General features: G+C 37.0%; 1 protein-coding gene across 4 annotated transcripts in view; it reads right to left on the minus strand.

Moving 5' to 3' along the window:
• Positions 1-17,545, minus strand: part of LOC145660468 (uncharacterized) — a 132,697-nt gene that overhangs the window by 38,206 nt on the left and 76,946 nt on the right. For all 4 annotated transcript variants that reach the window (XM_081725532.1, XM_081725533.1, XM_081725531.1 and 1 more), the window contains exon 2: positions 1,847-4,011. In XM_081725532.1, coding sequence (XP_081581658.1) covers positions 1,847-3,967 — 2,121 coding nt within the window. In that variant the 5' untranslated portion in view covers positions 3,968-4,011. The remainder of the gene's footprint in view (positions 1-1,846; positions 4,012-17,545) is intronic.

Genomic DNA, 17,545 nt, shown 5'->3' on the forward strand with positions numbered 1-17,545 from the left:
TCAGATCCTTATGTCATCAGTTTGCGAAAATTACGGTCAAGACAATACAAAGCAATTCCTCGAGATGTTTTACAACGTTGTCCGAGCCTCATATAGCTGTTACTGATGCATATGACAGTGACTGCGAGGCCACATGCACCGCCTCTGCAGTCTGACTAAAACTAAGTGGAAATATATACTTTCAGACTCATTGTATCTACAGTATTTTTGCCAGGAACAATATTTCAACAGTTATAAAAATATTGTACCTGTATTCTGATTTCATTCATATTATCACAGGCTTTCTTTGTAGAATTTCAATTTATAATAAGTGATAACAATATATAGTTAATATATATAGGGTGTCTCAAAGTTCCCTGACATAGGGTAACTGTTATTATCAGAGTTAAAATAAAATGTAAGAGGGGAAACTGACTCCAAATATAATGTTTTCAATCTAAAGTGAAGGATTTTTTTTTTTTTTTTTTTTTTTTAATCGGGCGAGCCATTTGGTCTATACACTTTTTATGCGCCCAATGTTAAATGAAAATGCAACGTTGCCATTTACAGGGGCTGGAGGAGGGAAGGACGGGATAAGAGGTGAATAAATTTTGTAAGAGTATGGTGAATGGGTGCATGTTTGAAATCAGGGCTGGTCATCGACACGTTAACGTAAAAGATACTAACTTCATTCACTTATGTTGCGGGGGCTCAGTGGTAGAGCGTTCACCTCCGGTGCTTGGGGTCTCTGGTTCGATCCCAGCTCGCGCCGTGTGGACTTAGTGGTGGACAAACATCGTGCTCGTGGGTTTTCTCGGGGTTCTCCCGTTTCCTCCCACTTTCTCCATTCCATCGTTTCATTCATTTCTCATAATCACCGTCTCCTTTAGCCTAACCGGCATAAGCGTGAAACGTAAAACTAAAGATTTCATTTCATTTCATTTCATTCACTTATGTTGTGGGTCCAGGTAAATGACAACCTTGCAATTTCATTTAACATTGGGCGCATACAGGGTGTACAGCCCAAACGACTCGTTCGATTAAAAAAAAAAAAAAAAAATCCTTCACTTTAGATTGAAAACATCATATTTGGAGACGGTTTCTCCTCTTACATTTTGTTGTAACTCTGATAATAACAGAGTCACCCAATGTCAGGGAACTTTTGAGACACCCTGTATAATTATCATACTATTATTAAGCTTTGCATGGGGTGGCAATCAAAACGTCACCTGAAATACGAGCTTTCATGGAGAGTGAACTATTCGTTGTCGAGATATGATTTTTTGACACCTAGATTCGCGAAATTACACACTGTGCAGGGAGTTCCCCATCTGCTATATATGTGCGTGTAGTGTGTAAGTAGAGTAATTTCACAAAACAAACTATTTTAAATATCTCCTACCAAACAGAATAAGGTTAAAAGGAGAAATGGGTTCTGAGAAGTAAAAATTCGTACTTAAAATTCCCTGACTTTCCTAAGTTCTCCAGGTTTTCCAAATCGGTGGGAACCCTACACATAAATAAACACAATGTACAAAATGGAAGTCCTACGCTTTTGACTTATTCTGAATTATTGTTCGAGCTCGGAGAAAATATTTAAGAAGCTAGAAAGATGCTCAGTGCTGGTCTACGTCGCTCGTCAGCCATTTTCAATGCCCTGACGATGAGCCACTGCAATAACCAGTAATTCCATTTGGTGTTTTTAGTTTGTGTTTATATATTATTTAAGTACTAATGATTGGATTATCAGTTGCCCGTGCTGAGATGCCTTTATAATAATCCTACCCAGTTCTGCTTTGACTACTCTACCTACTTTCTAAATCGTTAGTTCACAGAAAGAGAGAAATAGAATGTGCATCTTACTTACGTCTATATATGAAGAGTTCTTCTCCTTTGAGTTGTGGGCTTCAGTAGTTCTAACTGAACGCAAAGGTGAAGTTTTCCTCTTTGGATTTCTCACTGGACTGGGTGTCCGTCTGCTTTTGTTTAATTTCAGCGGTGATATGCGTCTCCTCGCAGCAGGAGGACTAATGGACATAGAGCTTGATCTTCGTCTCGATCTCTTACTTCGGGGGGTACGTGATCGAGATCTACTACTCCAACTCGAACTTCTACTTCTTCGTCTCCGTCGACTACTGCTTCTACTTCTGCTTCGGCTACTGCTTTCCCAACTTCTTCGACTTCTGGTCTTTTCCCAACTCCGACTTCTGCTTCTGCGAGCTCGATGTCTATAATGGTTTTCTCTGTCAGCTGGCGATAGTGACAATGACAAATGTGAACGACTAGCTGGAGATGAGGATAGCTTCTTGTATTTATGTGCCGATTCGGTTGATGGCAATCTCTTCCTATCCGGTGATCGTGAACTAGATGATTCCTTTTTTCTGGTTCCAGACTTCGAACGTTTCCTATGTTTATTCCCCGGAGATTTGCTTCTCAACCGAACTGGAGATTTGATCTGCTTTTCATCAAGAAGAGGAGTCCCTTCTCTAGATTTCCGTACTGGTTTATCTCTTAAAACAGATCTTTCATCAGTTGATACATTGTGACTTTTCTTTTCTTCATGCTCTGACGACACATATCGATTATTTGCTTTGTTCCGCATACGAGTTAATAAATCATCGAGTGCTTCATTAAACTTGGTAGGATCATGTGTAAGCATTTCAGCACTTACAATATTGTTAGAACCCAGTTCTTTGCTTTTCACACACTTACTTTTACCCACAGATGAGTCATCCTTAAGACGTTGCGGCTTGCATTTCGATGAATCAATAGCTTCAGGCGAAACATTGCATGGTTTGGAATCTAACTTACTATTACTTGCTGTATTCGCAACATCTGGAGTTAAACTTATATTCGTTTCAGATACTTTGCTGGTAGAACTATGGTTTTCCACAACAGTTTTAGAAACTGAATTTACCTCTCCACAATCAGCAATCAACAACTTACTTTTCATGCTAGTGGGACTTACACTACTTTTCATTAATCTGCTTTCCGGAACAAGGGTCTTACGAAGTCGTGTAGACTCCTTATTTTTATGTTTTGTCTTGTCTTTTGAATGTTTCTTTTTGCTTCCGTGTTTGTGCTTATGGTGCTTTTCACTGCTTTTCTTTTTCTTTCTAATCTCTCCATCATGCGTTTCTGATGAAGATGTGATTTCACCGCTAGACAGATCTTCTGTGTGTAATGACCCATCAGACACTAATTCAGTATCATTTAATATTCCACCACTTCCCAATACTACACCTTTCTTATTCGTTTGCGTTGTTTCAAGGACTGACGCTTTTTTATTATTACTATTAGTACCTAAAATGCTGCAAGTTGAAATAGATTTTTCTTTGTGTTCTTCATTTGGAATAACGTTCTGCGCTTCTATATCACTGTTTTTTTCAACTGCAACAGTCTTCGCAATAGGGCTTTCTTCGATTTTAACGTTTTTCGAATCAAACTTTGTTGGTGAAGTAACGGAATCAGAAATACGGCTTTCTTCCTCTTTAGGGGAAGTGTGTTCTATTTTAACACATTTATTTACACCTTTTAAATCTATGGTGGCATTTTTCTCATTTACTTCGTTTAACTCACCATTCGGTTCTTCTTTAATATTCTCATTAATTACAGTTTCAACACTACCTCCACTTTTTATTTCAGCAATTTCTATTGCAGTATTAATATCTCGATCAAAATTATCATTCGTAATCGTTTCCAAGCTAGCGCTAGATAATTTATCAGTTTCGGTATCTCCTTCTTGTTTAATTTGATTATCTCTGAGTTGTTCATCATCGTCACTAATATCAATAGTAATGTCAGCTTCTGTCCCTGTTGATTTGATGGTAGTGTTGTCTTCCTCTTCTCCATCCTCTTCAATATCCCAGGACTCTCCTATATCAGCGTCATTGAAAACTAGTTCATCGGCAAAGGATTCCAAATGGTCTAGGCATTCTGTTATTTTCGTATCAAAATCTAGCGCTTCTGTCTCCTCTCCTGTACTCATTACGCTGCACTTGCTGAGACGAAATCACGATGTCTTCTGTGTTACTGAAACAGAATGAGGCAAACATGAATAACAGTAAAAATGTTGTTTTACAATGATAAAATGGCAAACAATTACAATCTACAACTATTGACGGGTGTGACATTTATATGACCAACTGGAGTTAAAATGATTTCATGTGAGTATTGACGCACAGAGGAGAGAGAGACAAGGAAACAAAGGAACACAATATGAACGAAGAAGTGCCTCTTCAAAAATTACCTGTTCAGGTTATCAGAAGTATTCAAATGCCCATCCTAAAAATTTGTACTTTATCGAAGATTTCACGACATTTGTTTTCCTTGTTCCGTGATGACAGTTTAATCACATTACTAAGGACCAATTCCAGACCTTTTCATTTTGATCATACGCGAAAATCTTGGGTTTCATAAAAATCTGGTTATATCCTTTAAACTCAAAATTAAAAATATATTTTTCAATTTTACATGAGCATTAAATTCAGAAAAATGTAGACGTAACCTTATTCTCTCTTGGCGTGAAGAAAAAAAAATGAAAAAAGGTGTTTATGACGTAATGTAAGTAGAGATGAGATTTTTAGCTTGTATTTTGCGTTTACATAGAACATTGTTGTCAGGAAATTAACATTACGGTTCAGGTACACACTACTGGGTGCGCTTATCAAAACTTAAAAATCAAGATTAGACAGCACTTTCAAATTGATCACTCTCAAAATTTACGTGGAGGTTCCAAAAATTTGAAGACAATACTTAGAAAAAACAGCAAACAACATTGGGCAGCAATACGAGGTTACACAGTATTTGACTAATCACTTCGAGGTGTTAATAAAAAATTAATTTTTACGGTCATGTATTTCAGAAATGATGAAAGTGAAAACATTAATAACATCAGTTTTAGTCTAGAGGATGTTAAAATCATCAAAATTTTACTTTTATTAGTTTTACTAAAATTTCAATTCCTCTGAGATCCTAGTTCGAAAAAAGTATTATTTTAAGAATGATATATTTCTAAACTAAAAATATGTTCTCCTAGTGTGGTATGGGATAAATATTGTACTGAACATACACAGGAAGTTTCTGGTCATGACAGGAATAGTTCTCAAAATTGCCTAAAACTTTGTGGCGGTCTCATAAATAATATCTTGGGTATAGATAGATGAAACATACCATAATTTTCACCAAAATTCGGGAGACTATATATGTACTCTACCAAGTTTTCAACAAGTCAACTAAAATTTGGATGCAAACTACAATTTAGTATACAAATCAGTAAAGACAACAATATTGCGAAAATTTCCCTTACAAAAATTTGAGTACCGTAAGTAAATTTAAACACAAACTATGAAAAACAATACTGTCAAAACATGGGAGGCTATACATCCACCTTATCAAAATTTAAGTCAGGTAAATGAAATTTGGGTAGGAAACTAAAATTGAAAACCTAGAATTACTATTAAAAAACGACGTTGCCAAAATTAGGCCATCATCATAACGTAGAAGAGTTTTGTCAATGTTCAATCCCCCTCAATATCTTTATACATAATGATAACATAAACTGAATTTTGATTATGAATTCTTTCTATCCATTACGACTCTGGAACTCACTAAAGAAATAATAAACACTTCTGACCAGAGTATATACATACCAGAACAAGTGTATATACTCTGGTCAGAAGTGTTTATTATGAATTCTTTATTTCCCCATCGAACATGCCATACATCGTTTACCTCATAAAAGAGTAGTACAACGCTACCATTTCATTCATTATACAAAACCTCTTACACAAATATGTTACTTTCCTATTATACAGGAAAACAATAGAAGAGGAACACTAGTAGTCACATAATCCCTGGACTGATGCTTATTTAGCAATAAAGCCATAAATTATTTCAAAGCAAGTTCCGGAAGTGTGTACAAAAAAAGACTGGCATCACCAATCAACGAATTACACTTGACTATCGATAATCCGGACATTCCTTGCACATATGGGTGCCGGATTCGCGGAAGTGCCGAATTATTGAGAGGGTCGGAAAGTACTACTAGTTTTAACACGTAGGGACTATACAGACATTGTACATTATTAAATTCAAAGACATTGTACATTCATTTACACAGAAAATTTAGTTGTTCAGTGTGTACATATACAGTAGTTATTATGATGATGCAACGTGATAACCTCAAACTCGCGAATCGAACTTGGAAACCATCCAGCACTTGTGCATTGATAGCTTCACTAACGGCAACCTGAATGCATATAAAGATATCTGCACACAAATGCTGTTTCAATGCAAATTGTGATGTGATTCAAACAAAAACTAAGTTTTTTCCAACCTCACCACAAACAACAGCAATAAATCACATTATTAGGAGTTATATTAAAAAACAATAACTTCAGCAATACGAGTTCAAAGTAAAGAACATAATATAAAGAAGCCTAATATAGGCGGTCTATGCACGCGACAAGCACCAAGGAAAATACTGAATCAAATACTCATAATGTTTAATTTATTATTTTCTTTATGTTTTCTTAGCTGATCTACATACTTACGTTATGGTATGTAATGTTTAAAAAAAGAAAAAAATATTCACTAAATAAGGTATAACGTTTATGCAGGTCTTTATGTTACGCGACCATCTTTCACAAGAACATATCGCTCTTCTCGCTCTATAACAAAGCACCGCCCACGGGTCTAGAATCCAGGCGTACAATGGAATCTCGAACCCCTCATTTTATATAAATTCTTATTGATTTCGTCTGCACATACACTCGCATTTGGCTGAAGCATTATCATCACGTATAAGAAAAGGCTATGAGAGTATGTTATGGCTTTGGTTCCTACGGATGATGTTTAAACGTAAATAAAGAGTCCGTTGTAACATCAAAAAAAACTAATTTCTTCGAGCCCACTGTACAAAATAAAATGAATATTCCAAAAATTGGTTAATAATAAAGATCACTATACTATATAATATCACTCACTATAAAACTTTTAATTGTCGCAATGATGATACGCGACGGCAGTATGTTTTATTACGCAAACGCTTCAAGGCAAGTGGTCCAAGAAATGAATATATCGTTGCTTGACAATTAAAAAAGTTTCTTGATGTGCAATTACCTTACTATATTATTAGTTCAAAACAACCATTATTTTAATTTTAATGAATTTAGGTTTTGAGTGGCAGCCATATTTGTTTTCGAAGATGCGCTATTTGGTGATGTAAAGTGGTTACCGAATCTGAAGTATATCAGCCCCTAGTTGTTCTATGTAGAACAAAAACCAAAATGCTCAACAAATTGTAAGCTACAAGACTATGTACTAGCCATTATCGTCCATGAAGTATAGCAGGGTGAAAAGTAGGCCATTGACGTTAAAAATTCGGAGTTGAGCAGACGATTTTGCAAGAAGGCAAATGACCAGGAATGTGAGCTTTTTAGGATAAAGAGGTTTGATAAAGAAGTGCTCATTCACCAAGTTGCAACCTTTAGACGTGTCCCCCTTTTTTATAGATGTTATGAAAAATTCGGAAAAATCGAAAAAAAGTGCGTACTTCATAGGTATATATATCTTAGGTGGGGGACCTGATAAAAATATACAATTCCTCTCCATAACAGGTCTGTATGATAGTATTATAAACCAAAAATTAGGAGTTTCAGATTTGACTGTAAGTACTTTATTATTAACACAGTTATACCTACAAATAAACATAGGCAGAAGTACGAATATCCGAGAGTTTACTGTGTAGACATCATAAATCAACAGACAGTGGATGAGTAACTCACAAAGATATTAAGCAAAACATACAAGAACAATGCTGCTTACGTAACCACTGAAACAGTGTCTTCCACAAAAAGTTCGGATATTGCATCACGCAACTGAGGAGTGATAGTGTGACACCAACCAGTCGCTATTATAAGCTCAGTGAGTGTGTAAGCTTTCTTAAAATGTTCTTAAAAGGAGCCCATGTCTTGTTGTTTCTTGAAAGTTTGAATGAAATTCGTGATCCTAGTGGTTCGTAAAAATGAACTTTCACGTCATCAAGTTCGATGCTGACATCTTCAACAGTTCCAAGATAGCAGTTTTCGTCGTAAATAAACGCAACTGTATCACCTGTTTTTAGACCCTGAAGGATGCTATTCTCCCATTTACTTTCTGAAACTCAGTAGAAATTGTAGCGCGAAATCATCTAACTTTTGTTTCACTGGGAAGTACATACTTATGATATGAGCACGTTTTAGGAACAGGTAAACAAGTGGCAAATCTCTCGTGCAGATCAGCTTCATGGTTGACCACCTCATGACTGCTGACATAAATGTACTGTATACCAGGAATGTTTTTTAACACAATAATCATACATATCCTCTGGGGTAGTGCTGTCGAAATCGGTTTTTGAAAAAACCGAAAACCGGTTTTTGAAAAAAGTGAAATTTCATAAAACCGAAATGTCGGTTTTGAAAACCGCATTTGCGGTTTCGGTTTTCAAAACCGCATTTACGGTTTCGGTTTTAAAAACCGCATTTGCGGTTTCGATTTTGAAAACCGCATTTGCGGTTTCGGTTTTGAAAACCACATTTACGGTTTCGGTTTTGAAAACCGCCTTTGTGGTTTCGGTTTTAAAAACTGCATTTGCGGTTTTCTGTTTTGAAAACCGGTTTTCTCAAAAACCGAAAACTGCAGAAGTCACAAAAATTCGACAGCACTAATATCAAGTAACGACGAGAAAACAGCAAAGAATCTTTCCCATCTTCGGCTCACAGTTGCCAGATGGAGAGAAATTTCCCTCGGCGTAGAGAAAAAAGCTCAAAATTTGCAGAGGTGAAAGATATTTTTTCTTAAAATGTCTTAGTGTATAGGGATATTCTTGTTTAGTATTCTTTTACAATTGGCAGAATAAAAAAAAAATAAGTTGCAGTTTCTCACAAAGAGGCACGGCTATCGTTATTGGGAAGTAAAAAGATATAGAATATAATATGATCGGTGTTCCCTTCACGTATGAACTATTGCAGGTGTCTGGGACTTGCGATAAGAAACCAGTCAACACATGCAAAACCACAACATTCACATTTATCGGAGTGGCAAGAAATCAACAATAAAATTGTGTATTGCGATCTAAATTTTTCTTTTCTTTTTCTTAAGAAAGGGAGGTGGTGTTTTTTGTTAACAAAAGAAAGAGTGGCAGTACCAGTGGCGTAAAACACTTTAGCGCCCCCCCCCCCCACAAAGTATAGAGAAGGGGCCCTAGTTGTAAAGCCGATAGAAATAAGATTGAAGTTCTACTTCTTTAAATCTTTATTCATCGCACGACTTCGGGGCCCCCTATACGTCGGGCGCCCCCGCACTGCGGGGGTAGCTGCTACGCCACTGGGCAGTACTGTTTAGAAACAAGGTGAAAGAGTAATGATAATATAAAAGATCTCAGTCTAAGTGGATGATATTTCAAATTGGATTTCATGAGTTGCAGGTGTAGTGATCTATATATATAAAAGAGAACGTACAAATCCTTTGTCCGCTCATCACGCTAATACGGCTGAACCAATTTCTTTTATTTTTGGGGGGTTATTAGGATTTGGACCCTAGATGGTTTTTATCATATCACTTTAATTTTCAATTACCAGTGTCTTGAGATAATTGACCATTCAGGTGTCCATTACGTACAAATCCTTTGTTAGTTCATCATAGGTATAAAAATAAACGTATTTATATGCAACCCGCATGACCGTGTCACTCGGCGGGTTAACATAAATGACAGGCGTTATAATGGTTTTTATCATATCACTTGAAAGCGAAAAAGTAAAAATTATCTAAGTAACAAAGTTTATTGCGTTCGGGGGTGACCGCAGCGAAGCGGGGCGGGTTAACATAAATGACAGGCGATATAATGTTAACATTTACTGCAATCTTCTATGGTTTTTATCATATCACTTGAAAGCGAAAAAGTAAAAATTATCTAAGTAACAAAGTTTATTGCGTTCCGGGGTGACCGCAGCGAAGCGGGGTGAACGCTGCTAGTCTTAAATAGGGATATACCTTATTTTCTATTTAGCTTAGTGTTGTCATATTACCCGATTTTTGCGGGTACCACCCGATTGTCAGGTTCTATATTCGTCCTTTGCTATCTTAATCACGAAAAACCACCCGCTTTTCGGGATTGGAGAAAAATCTAAGACGACTTAGTGGATAAAGTGTTGGTATATTCAACGTAAACCGCTACATCTCTGACAATCTTAATCGCGATTGAGTTAAATTTGGACTCGCGCTCAGGCTTAGGCTGTGAGCTATCTGAGCAGTGCGCGGGTGTAGGGCCATTTGCTAATAAGAGATCTGCTCTAATGCACAATAGTTTTCTTTGTGTAGTTCATGTGTTTTTAATGTAATGTATTGGAGGTTCTATACGAATGAATATTCTTTTGTAGATGTTGTGACAAACATACTTGAATTATTCATGCCTTCATAAGCTACAAGAATGCCGAACGACAATTTCAAGTGTAACTTTAACGACTCATATAGAAGCGAATTTACGCGTGTTAGCCAGGGCAGAACTCAGTTTGAAGCAAAAGGTACGCTCTGGAAAACTCAGTTTCGTTTGAAAAGTAGGCTGCAGGGAAGCAAAGTGAACCCCACCTGATTTTTATATATTTTGTAAACTAGATCACGAGGAACACGAATCTGAAGGAGTTTTGACATTCCGACTTCCGGAACTCGAGATATTAAAACTAAATTTAATATAGATATATTCTCTATACGAAACATATTATGTCCTGTGAGATATATAAAGGTAACCAAGAAAGTTCTGTCGCTTTTTGTGGAGGTCTGTGTTCAATTGATCCTCACACCGTGAGTTGAATGCGAATGGAGAAAAGGCGAAGGTCAGATGTTGGTGTGGGTATATCCAACATTCTACCTGCTTATGGCAGTTCAGTTACAACGTGAGCTTGTGTAAGGACATAGTGAATATGGAACCTCCACAGAGCGTCATAAGGGCGTGTATGCTGTACGAGTTCAAATTTGGATCAAACGCCACTGCAGTGGGGCGGAAGATATCTCAGGCCTTTCGTGAGGGTGTCGTGATTACGTAGACAGTGCAAGGGTGGTTTAGAAAGTTTAAGAACGAAACACTCACGAAAGACGCACCACGTGCCGGAAGACCAACACATGTACAAAATGAAGATCTTCAGGTAGCAATTGAGGCGAACAGTAGAGAGACCTGTGAGGAACTGGGGCTAACATTCAATGTGAGTAGAGAAACCATCCGGCAGCACCTCCATCAACTTGGGAAGTACTACAATTTAAGTCTATTGGTCCCACATGAATTAACTCCGGGCCAGAAGGCTACGCGAGCAGACACTTGTGTTTCTTTGCTGTCTCGTCTGAGGAAGAAGCCATTTCTGGACAGGATGTTGACATGTGATGAGAAGCTCCATGGCGTCGTCATCATTGGTTAAAATCCCATGAACTGGTTCCAAAACAGCTGAAACCAGTAATGCAGCAGAAACTCCTGCTGTGTGTTTGGTGGACTGCTCGCGACATCGTGCATCGGGAACTGCTACCGGCTGGTCAGAGCAGAACATTAATGCAACTGTCTACTGTCAGCAGTTGAGCCGTATTCAAGAAAAACTCAAAACCCTGGAGCCAGCACTTCTCAATCACTAAGGGGTTCTCCCGTTACGAGACAACGCTAAGCCCCACATGACTAGAGTAACCCGGGACACCATCCTACGCCTTGAATGGGAAACACTATTGCAACCGCCATACTCTTTGGACATTGCACCGTCCGATTATCACCTGAACCATTCCTTGGACACTCACCTTAGAGAACTCCAGTTCAACTCCCAAGTAGAGATGCAAAATGCACTTGATACCTTCTTCGCTTCACGGAACACCAACCTCTACCGCGATGGAATAAATGGCCTTCCAGAACGTTTGCAGAAGATTGTCGATCTATTCTTGATCTTCCAGATACGTGTTAGGTGACATATGAATTTTCGGAGGTGGTGGGTGAGAAAGCGATAGAACTTTCTTGCTTACCTTTATAGATCGGTTCTGTGTATTGAAATAGTTATGCACAAGGTATAATGTTTGGTCGGGGGCAGTAGATCTTGGTTAAACATAATACAAACTATATGTAATATAATTTATGAAATAATAATAATAATAATAATAATAATAATAATAATAATAATAATAATAAGAAGAAGAAGAAGAAGAAGAAGAAGCTAAAAACAGTGTTTTTAGTTTTCCGGAAGGAAACCAAAATTTTCCAGTTTTTTTCAGGCTTCAAAAACACTAGCTGCAACACTTTTTTTTTTTTTTTTAGATTGTAGCTGGCGCCCCTTCAAAAACGACGGGCCCCTCCTACAGAAACCTGCTGGCTACACCCCTAGTCTTAGGTAACATATCGATGCTCTAAGGTGATAGGTCAAAAAGCGACAGAACTTTCTTCGTTAATTTTACGTAAAACTATGTAAAACTACTGTATAAGTTCTAGTATCTCGAGTTCGGGAAGTCGGAATTTCAAGTGTTCCTCGTGCTCTACTTTACAAAATATATAAAATTCAGGTGGCGTCCAGTTTGCTTCCCTGCAGCCGAAAAGTACATTGGAAGTGTCATCAAGGAAGTAACTAAAAAAGAAGTGCGAAGGATCCCAGGTCAGTATTTGTAACACACAAGTTCACATCAGTACTTACGGTTTAGAACTCCACACTTTTCTGATTTTAAAATATTGCAACCCTAATTTAGCTGTGACTTGTACAACCATCGAACTATCCCTTTCGCACAGTGCTGCATATATTACCATAATAGTCTTGGAGCAAATAAAAAAAGTTGAAACACAGACATAAATCAATACAATTGTCTCGATCGATAGATGCTTTCACAATTGTTAAAAGGTGTAATTAAAAACATCAAACATTGTTTCTGCTTTGAAAAGGACAAATAGGGTTTCGTTTATAAAACCGCAAACACGGTTTCGGGCGGCTTTCGTTTTGAAAAGAGCTTTTGCGGTTCCGGTTTTGAAAACCGCGTGTGCGGTTTCGGTTTTGAAAACTGCTTTTGCGGTTTCGGTTTTGAAAACTGCTTTTGCGGTTTCGGTTTTGAAAACCGCTTTTGCGGTTTCGGTTTTGAAAACCGCATTTGCGGTTTTCGGTTTTCTGAAAACCGGTTTTCTCAAAAACCGAAAACCGTAAATGTCACAAAAATTCAACAGCACTACTCTGGGGATAAAATGTGATCATTGCTTATCATCTGTAAACTCCTTCTGGTTGTTATTCGCTTTGTTGTCCCTCCTATCACAAGCATTTTCCCCAATGACAAGACGCAAAATGTGCCACTCCGCTTCAAGATTAAAATCGTCTTTGTGATTACACAACTTGATGATGTTTTTCCTATTCTTATAATGACTTGCAGTCTCATCTGCAAAGCACATATGTATCACTGACGGGGTATGTGCCTTAACATTTTCAATGAGATGACGTTGGAAGGTGTGGACTGCTGTGGAGGTATGCTCATCACAGATACGAGAAGTGTTGGAAAAGTCATGTCTAATTACTTCTATTTTTTTTTTTAGGTGAATGAAAGCAACCTGGCCATAAAGGACAATCATATATAAGATGGTGGACAAGATTTCAAGGGAAAATGTAAAGTGACCGGGTCACCAGAGCCTCCACAAGTGCGCAAGTTGAGCAAAACCCAGAAAACACTAACTTAGAACAGAGACATGTGATTCGTTTTTTTTTCCCTTTCTTTCTTTCGTAAGGACGTCAGTGTTAATGAAATTCATGAAAACTTGGTGAAAGTGTATGGTGGTGATGCACTGTCGCATCGACAGGTAACACGATAGATAAGTTCGTTTAAGTGTGGTAAAACAAACGTCTAAGATGAGCCTAGGAGTGGTCGACCAAAAACAGCAACTTCCCCTAAAGTCGTGGAAATTGTACAAAAATTGGTAATGTCCAATCGACGAAAAAAGATTTGCGAAATAGCGGACGAAGTAAGGATTGATGTTCATAGAGTTTGGGATATTCTACACCAACACATTTGGCTCACCAAGTTCTGTTCCAGATGGGTTCCTCACAATTTGAACGTTTTCCAGAAGCAAACTCGGGTGCAAATGTGTCAGGAAAATTTGGATTTTATGGAAGGAGATAACTACTACTACCAGCATGTAGTGACACGGGATGAAACATGGGCTCACAGTTATGACCCAGAATCTAAACAAGAGTCCATGCAGTGGATGTATCAGGGGTCACCAACTGCAAAAAAAAAAAAAAATCAGAGCAAAGAAATCGACTGGCAAGGTTATGGTACCTGTTTTCTGGGATAGGGAAGGAATTTTGCTTGAAGCTATACCAAAGGGACATACCATCACAGGGACTATTTACAAAAAAACACTTGAAGATTTACGCCGAGTAGTTCAGAATAGAGATGCAAGGGCTCGGAAAAAAAAACGGCTTTTTTGGGAAAAAAATGTTTTTTCTGCTTCGCTTTTTTGCTTGGGAAATTTTGGGCTTTTTCCAAAATTCTGCTTTAAATTGATAAAGCAGATTTTGTTTCGCTTCTCTATAACACAAAAAGTCATTTAATTAGTGGTTGATGCCAATAATAATATAAAACCTCGAAAATAAACCATGAATTTCGAAAAGATATTTCAAACAATTTTACTTCTCAACATATTTACATTATGAATTCCAAAGGATTAACCAATGCATATAATAAGATTTTTTTTTTAAAAACCTCCTATATACAAAAGTAAGCAGGGTTGGGAAGAACCATGGTTGTTTTTGAAAATGCCAAAAACCCGTTTTTGGGGGGAAGTTTAAACTAGGCTTTTTTGGCTTAAACCAGGTTTTTTGGGTTTAGATATTTTGCTTTATGTATTTATATTACATATTGACAGAAATAAGTTTCTTTCGCCTTGGTGTTATTATGCAACCATGGGCTTACGCTGGAAGAGGTCACATAAACTTAAAGAAGTCCGGTCAGTAAATTTCTTAAACTGGGAAACTCCCGTCCTAGCCACAGGGAAAATCCCGTCATTACTTGAAATGTAAAACAATAACGGAAAATCCTGTTATTGCTTTGCATGTAAAATTTAAAGGTCAACGTATCATAATCAGTACGCTAAAACTGAGGTATTAAATTACAAATTTAGTATGTAGATATCATTGAAAGTTCAATCCAAGCTAATGTTGGAAGCTACGTAGGCAATCGATAAATTATGCCAATTTGTATCAATATATTTAAGCAACCTTGGCTTCTTTATAAAATAACAGGCATTCAGGCATGCAGAAACATACAATTTGGTTTCGTTTCGTATATTCAGGCTTAACATCCTTACGTAATACCGAGGTTATCAAGGAGAAGACTGGCTTAAAGTTACATCCGAACCTTTATTTTATTTACGCATGAAAGAAGGGTTGTGGTTCAACCGAGAATTGAACATGGGACACCTTGATTAAAACATGAAAAGGAAATAAAACTAATGCAGATTGTTTGATGTGTGGAAACATCACCAAAAAGTTCACACGATAAGCATTTTTTGTTCTTTTTATTTTTTTTAGTTTAATCCAGTTGTTTACTTAAAAAAAAAGAAAAAAGCTGGTGTAAACCAGCCAACCCTAAAAGTAAATACTTCTTTAAAAAAAAGTACACAAATAACTAGCAAAATTTTATGTAGTATTTTTACTTCAAAATATTCCATACCCTCTTTTTGGAACAAAATAAAATTAAAATAAAACATAAGAGAAATACTTAGATTTATATGATACACTTAAAGGCTGCACATCTAGAGCTTTTGGTTCTGTATATTCTTGAAATTCTATAGTTTTATATAACCACCATCACGGTTTACTCAATCCTCAACTTTTCTGAATTTTTAACAAGAGGGATTCAACATATGAAGGGTGTGAGGCAAGAACATGGCAACCCACAATTTTACTATTTTAAGAAATTAGAGATTTTCTGCTGCACAATCCATTTTGAAAGTCGGAAAGCTGATTTTTCACATAAAAAGGACTATACATACAGGACTAAACGAAGCGGTATGCGTTGCTGTCTATCTGCTGCAAAACTCAGCAATTGAAAATTTGTTGGTTACCATGTTCACACCCTTCATATCATTACGGAACTCTCCCCACCCCACTACCACCTAAAGAAAGGACTATGGAATACATTTAAGTTAAGATAAATACAACTGCACAACAAACATGACTGAGTGGAGCTTTTGCGCTTCTATCGGGAAGTTCGGGATTTAACCCAGCATTCGACCATTCTGACAAAGCTTTTCTTCATTCCATCTGTGAAGTAGAAATAGTGCGTGTACTGTGAGTTGCCTGACTTCCTTTCTTGTTGTTTTTAAATCGTTATTATTACTAATTACCAGCAGTGACGGTTTTGCGAAGGTTAGAGGGGGGGGGGGGGTTCTTTCGGACTGAAGCCTGTTCCCGAAAATTACAGAATGTCTAAATCAAAGGAAATATCTATTAGTTATGCCTTTACTCATAAACTTTAAGCTCCTGTCAAATAAAAATTACGAATGTTTAGAAAACTAAACATTAGTAAGAAAAACTCCTCCCAAAATACTCTTCTAAATCCGCCACTGATTCTCAGTATAAAATGATCTTCAAGTTTGTATTCGGAAGATAATCGCTAAATATATCAACGAAACGAAATATTATGCCTGTACTCATAAGCTTCAAGCTCCTCCCAAATAAAATTAGGACATTTTAGAAAACGAAACAATCAGATAAATCCCTCCCAAAGTACTTTTCTCAATCCGCTACTGATTATTTGTATAAATTAGTATTCAAGATTGTATCCGGAAAATTATTGCTAAATCGTTGCATAGCTACAGTATAACAGAAATGTGGAAGTACGGTTTGACGGATATATTGAAAAACGTAAGCTTTGACAGATATATAGAAAAACGTAAGTTTAACTTTTGCGCTAGAAGCTAGAGTACTAAGCTCTTAGAAATTAAACACGGATGACAAACTATAATGATTTAGAGAAGAAAAAAATGTCGATAACTCAGAAGTTAAACAGCCTCTAAAATCGCCCTCAAATACTACATTCTTCATGTTAGCTTTAATTCGTAAAACATTTGCTCCATCCATCTTGATGGTGAATTTCAGAGCGAAATATCGCATTTAGGTCATGGAATTCTTATCTAACTATAGAATATACTATAAGAAAGTTATTTAGATAGAAAAAGCATGAAAATGAAAAAAGCCCACATTTCCAAAATTCTCGTTTTTTCCCCAAAAAAAGCGGCTTTTTATGTGAAAAAAACCATCGATTCAAAAAAGCCCGCTTTTTGCATCTCTAGTTCAGAATAAACGACGCGGAGGTGCAAGTCGTCGAATTTTTTCTTCTTCATGACAATTCATCTGGACACACATCCCATCTTGCGTAGGCTGCTATATCAGGACAGGACAAGGAATGACTCAACTTTTCTACCCACCCTACAGTCTTGATCTAGTACCAACCAAGTGATTATTATCTGTTTCGTCATTTGAAAAAATATCTCAGGGGGCAGCGATTTTCAAGTGACAAGCAGGTAATGGAA

The sequence above is a fragment of the Thermobia domestica genome, chromosome 9, assembly GCF_964235325.1.
Source record: "Thermobia domestica chromosome 9, izTheDome1.hap1.1, whole genome shotgun sequence".
Classification (NCBI taxonomy): Eukaryota; Metazoa; Arthropoda; class Insecta; order Zygentoma; family Lepismatidae; genus Thermobia; species Thermobia domestica.